General features: G+C 57.8%; 1 protein-coding gene across 1 annotated transcript; it reads right to left on the bottom strand.

Moving 5' to 3' along the window:
- Window positions 1-5257: 5257 nt before the first annotated feature.
- On the bottom strand, window positions 5258-5681 carry POSPLADRAFT_1110692 (hypothetical protein; the record flags this gene model as incomplete). The annotated part of the gene is given in 2 exon segments (XM_024483365.1): window positions 5258-5404; window positions 5421-5681. Coding segments are annotated over 2 exon segments (408 nt in total), but the record flags the coding sequence as incomplete, so codon positions are not given.
- Between the last annotated feature and the right edge of the window lie 144 nt (window positions 5682-5825).

Genomic DNA, 5825 nt, shown 5'->3' with positions numbered 1-5825 from the left:
CGATGGTGAGCTAGGCTCAAACCTAAGGCTAGGGACAAGAAGTGTATTAGTTAGTAATGTAAGAAAGGATACAACTGGAGGCTTACTGACCTAGGGACAAGAGGTCGAAACTGAGGTCCCTAGGGCAGCAGAGGCCGGCTTATATACAGGGGAGATTAAGGGCAGGCTGTGCGCGTTGGTCCGTGCACAGCTGGTCCGTGCACAGCATGCCGACGCGGCCCCGGGGGCCGGTGAGTCAGAGCGGCTGTGTCAGCAGGGCCCGAGCTGTGCCGTGCGCTGCCGCCCCATCTAATCTAATCGTACAGTAGATAGTGACGCGTCCATATCGGGCATGTAGTACAGAGGTCGCGGGTTCGAGCCCGCGAAAAGGAAAATTAAAAAACGGCTAGACGCCGTGCCAACTCGTGACATTACCTCCCCCTCAACGGCGCATGACCTCATGCGAGGCGCCCTTGCCCATCTCCCATCCGGAGCGGCAGCGTGCTTCAGTCAGCGGCGAAGGCATCGGCTGGAAGTTGAGACCACCAAATACAGCAGCATTGAGACGACGAGGGGCGTTCGGGTTCTTCCGGTGGAAGTCGGCTATGAGGGCCGGCGCATTGGCAACGTTGCGCGCCGGTTCCCATGACGTATGCGAGTCGTCATAACCCTTCCACTTGACGAGGTACTGCAGCTGACGCCGGAAGATCCTTGAATCCTTGATCCGCTCAACCTCATACTCCTCGTCGCCCTCAACCTCGATCGCAGGCGGTTCCTCTGGCTCTCGGCCCGGGATATCGCTGCGCGTGTACTTGCTAAGCAAGGAGACATGGAATACCGGGTGTACCGGCACCGACTTTGGCAGGACTAATTCGTAATCCAGGTCTCCGAGCTTTCGCCGCACGGCATAAGGTCCGAGGCGTTTGGGACTAAGCTTCTTGCTCGGCTGTTTCAGCTTAAGGTTCCGAGCGTCAAGCCAGACCTTGTCCCCCGGCGCAAAGACCGGTGCCTCCTGCACGTGCTTGTCGTAGTATACTTTCATACGCTCGGCTGACAGCTCGAGCGCAGAGCGCGTATCGTCGCGAATCTCCTTCAGGATCTTGAGCTGATCAGCGGCTGCAGGCATCGCAGACATCGGATTGATCCGCACTTGGATCTCAGGATTGTACCCTTGATGCAGGTAGAAAGGGGAGTGCCCGGTCGCGGAGTGAACTCGGTTGTTCAGTGCGAATTCCGCGAGCGGCAACTGCTTAGCCCAATCATCCTGCCTGTGGCTTGTGAAAGCACGCAGGTACTGTTCGGTCTCCTGATTCCAGCGCTCGGTCTGGCCGTCCGTCTGAGGGTGGAACGCCGTGGACAGCGCCGGCTCGATTCCCAGTCCCTTATACACCGCATGGAGATATTTCGAAGCGAACTGGGGTCCTCGGTCTGATATGACCTTGGCCGGGGCCCCATGATGCTTGAACACATCGCGGATGTACAAGTCTGCCGCACCTTCTGCCATCAGGGTCTCATGACAGGCCGAGAAGTGGACCTACTTTGTGAAGCGGTCGGCGGTGACCAGGATCGAGTCGAACCCATCAGACTTTGGCAAGCCGACGATCATATCAGTCGTGATGATCTGCCATGGGCGCTCGGGGATCTCGTTCGGCTTCAGCGGACCCTGGGGCTTGGCTGGGAATGTCTTGGTACGGTTGCACACGTCGCAGGTGCTTACGTACTCATTGACAAATTTGGACATCCCAGGCCACCAGTAATTCCGCGACATGAGCTCCAGGGTTTTGGCACGACCACCATGACCGGCGATCGGCGAGTCGTGGTGGATCTTAACGATATCCCGCCGGAGCTCCGCATTCTTTGGGATGTACACACACCCGCGGAACAGCAGGAGCCCTTGTTCGGCATTCCACTCCTCAAAACCCCTTTGCAGCCGGGGCGGCCCGAGGTCCTGTACCTTTTCAAGGGCCTCGGCCACCTCCCGATCCTTCTCCGAACATTCCCTGATGCGCTTCAGAAGCGACTGATCGGCCGTCACCGAGGCGTGACCGCACCTAGCGGAGTCGATGCGGAAGCGCTCTGGCTTGAGAACCACCTGATCGGTGTTATCGTCCTCATCGCCAATCTGGTGGTCTGATCGACGCGACAGGGCATCAGCCTTTCCATTGGACGTCCCGGCCTTGTGCGTGATGCGGAAGTCGAAGCGAGCCAGGAACAGCGACCATCGCGCTTGACGGCGCGTGAGATGCTGAGACGTGCGCCAGTACTCGAGGTTCTTGTGATCGGTGACGATCTCGAACTGATTGGGTAACCCCTCGAGATAGTGATGCCAATCGTCTAGCGCCTCAATGATCGCGAGCATCTCCTTATCGTAGATCTCATAGTTCCGCTGTGCCGGATCCATCGCATGGGATCTGAAGGCGATGGGATGCCATTTGCCGTCATCCTGCTTCTGCATCAACACGCCGCCAGTGGCGTAACCAGAGGCATCAACCTCAATGCGCGTCTCCCGATTAGGGTCGTACAGCGCCAAGACTGGAGTCGTCGCGAAGAGCCGCTTGAGCTCATCAAAAGCGTGCTGCTCTTCCTCGCCCCAATGCCATGGGTCGTTCCCTGTAAGTCGGTCGAGTGGTCGCGAGATCTTAGCAAAGTCCTTAATAAAGCGGCGGTAGAAGTTGGAGAACCCCCGGAACTTCTGAACGTCTTTTTTGTTCCGGGGTACCGGCCACTCATTAATTCCTTTAAGCTTCGCGGGATCCATCGCCACCTCATCGCCACCGAACACATAGCCGACGTAGTCGACCTTGGGAACGTCCCACTCGCACTTCTCAGGCTTCAGGAACAGATCATTGTCCTGAAGGCGACGAAGAACCTCGCGTGTGACCTTTTCATGCTCCTCTTTATTGGTGGAGAAGATGAGTATGTCATCAAGGTATACAAGGATCTTGCCACCAACGATGAGATCGTGGAATATCTCGTTCATCATTGCCTGGAAGGTCGCGGGGGAATTGGTGAGACCGAAGAACATCACCAAGGGTTCGTACAACCCTCGGTTAGTCACGAAGGCCGCCTTCCATTCGTCACCGGCCTTGATCCGGACGTTATTGTATCCCCATCGGACGTCGAACTTTGTGAAGAGTGTAGCGCCGCGGAGCTTATCCACCATCTCGGTGATCAACGGTAAGGGATAACGATTCTTGACCGTGATCGCGTTCAACCGGCGGTAGTCCTGTACGGGTCGAAGTGTCCCTTCCTTCTTTTTGATGAAGAAGAAGGGGGACGAGATCGGTGACTTCGACTCCCGTATATAGCCTTTCGCTAACTGCTCCTTTAGGAATTTGTCCAATTCCTCCTGCTCGTTGTTCGACAACGGGTATACCTTCGAATGGAAGGTCGAGTAGCCGGGCACGAGTTCAATCGCATGATCGTACGGCTTCCTTTTGGGTAACCGTTCTGATGCTTCCTTGGAGAAGACATTCAGGAACTCGTGGTACTGTTTAGGCACCGACTCTTCGGCGGTTTTAACGACCTTCTTTTTGATCTCTTCCTCCGCAAACAGTTGGGAGTATGTATGTCCTGCCGCAACGAACAGCTGAGGAGCGCCGGGAAGCGTGACACCTTGCTCCCAGGCTTCGATCAAGTCAGTCTCATCCCATTCCACTTCCGCCGAATTTTCTTTGGGTTCAAAGTCCGGGAGCACCTTGCTCCGGCAGGCACCTATGACCGACCGTTTGGACTTCGGCGAACGCCTGCGCGCCGTGGGCCTGACCCCCGTATCACACGCAGTCGCTGCTTGCTCCATTCGGCCAGTCCTCCTGGCGCTACACGTTTCAGGGCATCGCGACAATTTGAGGGAGCCCTTCTCCCAATCTATTTCGGGGTTGTGCTCGCGTAGCCAATCCAACCCGACGATCACATCCTCTGGACCAATGTCTGTGACCGTAAACACCGTTTTCTCGACGTGTTCTCCTATGTGCATCTGTAGCACTGCTACTTCTGAGATGCTTCCATCCTTATTCAGGGTGCCGTCGATATTGTAGAGCGGAATCGGCTCTTTTAGCTTCCGCGTCTGCACCTTATTCTCTTCGATGAATCGCTTGTTGATGAACTTCGTGGTGGCTCCGCTGTCCACCATAGCGATTATGTCTTTGTGCCATCTTTTCCCTTGGAGTCGAACTGGAATGTGAAAATGCTGGGACCCCTGGTCCAGCTCGTACACCATTGCAGTCGACAATACGTTATATCTATTACATGATGATACTCGCGGCCCGACGCGTGCGGCACGAAGCGCGGACCGGATCAAAAACCCTCCTCCTTCATCGCCCGATAATGCTCGAGCTCTTCGCGCATCGACTTCACCTATGCCATTAAGTCCGCCAGCTCCGATTGCTCGGATTTCGCTGAAGCGGCACTTATACTTGCCGAGGGTGATGTCGTGACGGGGGCGCTTGTCGCTGCCTGGGTGGATCCCGAGGCAACCGTAGCCCGCGCGTCGGCGCGTTTTGTGTAAGGCTTGTCCTTACAATTGGGGCACTCGAAGCGTTGGTACCCTTGCTTCCCACAGCCGAAGCATGTGCCGGGGAAGTTTCCTTTTCCGACGGCCGCATTGATGCTGGCCGAAGCTGCGTGCGTCGAGGGTGCACCACCACGTGCCCCACCGCGTCCTCGACCTCGGGCCGAGAAGAAGTTGTTTAGCTCGGGCCTACGGGCCCGGCTGATGTCGAGGATCTGCTCGACCTCGGTGGCGCGCTTCTCAGCTGCTTGCCACGTGGCGAAGGTCTCGAGCTCGATCTTGCGGTAGACGCGGGAGGGGATGCCGCTCAGGTACTTGTCGCGTAGCTCCAGGTCCCCATACCCAGAGCGGTCCGCCGGACCCTTGAACAGCGCGGAAAATTCCGCAGCGGTGCGTTTTTCACGGACCGACTTGTCCGCGCAGAGCTTCGCCAGCTCTACTTGTGCTGCCGCCTTGTCGTCGAGATTTCCGAAGCGGGCCTTGAAGGCGGCGGCAAAGGCCGCTTCATTTGCGAATGGGGTTGTAGCCCCTTGTACACCTATCTGCACTGACACGAGCTGGGCGAAGTAGGGGGTGGCCCAGGCGCGGGCGTCACCGTCGAGCAGGCTCAGTGCGACCTGCACCTTGAGTTCGATGGTGGTCAATGACGTGTTGACCATCCAGTAGATGCGTAGCTGCGACAAGAACCTGTCGCAGTCGATGACGGTTTTGCCATCGTATCGGAGAGGGAGGAGGAGTTTCAATGTCTCCTTGTCGAGGACGGCTGCGGGGGACGACATTATCGGCGACGAGGGGGACGAAGGACTGCCCGCGGACGGAGGCGACTGTTGTGACTGTCCGCCGGGCGAACTTCTCGAGGAACGAGTGCTTGAGCGGCCTCGCGGCGGCAACGGCGGTGAAGCCAGTTGAGGAAGCCTGGAGGCGGGGTGACGTAGGACAGGGACTGAAGTCGAGGCGGTGACCGCTGACGACGAGCTGGCCCAAGAATGCGGCGGAGTGTCGCGGGGCTCGGTCTTGGGAGGCCTTTCCAGCCGCGGCCCCAAGGAGGGCTGGGGGATCGCTTGAGGGGTCGCTGAAGGCTGTGCGACTGCCTCAGTTCCTCGAGGGAGATAGGGGTCTCCTCGCGCTTGACCTGTACTGGCGACAGGTTGGGGGATGCGGGTGCCTGGCGAGGCAGGTCGGGATGGGACGGGAGTGACGTGGCGAGATGTAGATCTCGAGGTGCCAGCGTACCGGAGCGCAGGGCCGCGGGGATGTTGGACCCGTCGGATTGGTACGAAGTGTCCTTCGTCAACAGTGATGGACCGTGGGGTGCGATTAGGGCACGGTTGTCGAT

This window comes from Postia placenta (genome assembly GCF_002117355.1).
Source record: "Postia placenta MAD-698-R-SB12 unplaced genomic scaffold POSPLAscaffold_14, whole genome shotgun sequence".
Classification (NCBI taxonomy): domain Eukaryota; kingdom Fungi; phylum Basidiomycota; class Agaricomycetes; order Polyporales; family Adustoporiaceae; genus Rhodonia; species Rhodonia placenta.
The sequence above is the reverse complement of the archived record's forward strand: the minus strand, read 5'-3'. Positions and strand labels throughout refer to the sequence as shown.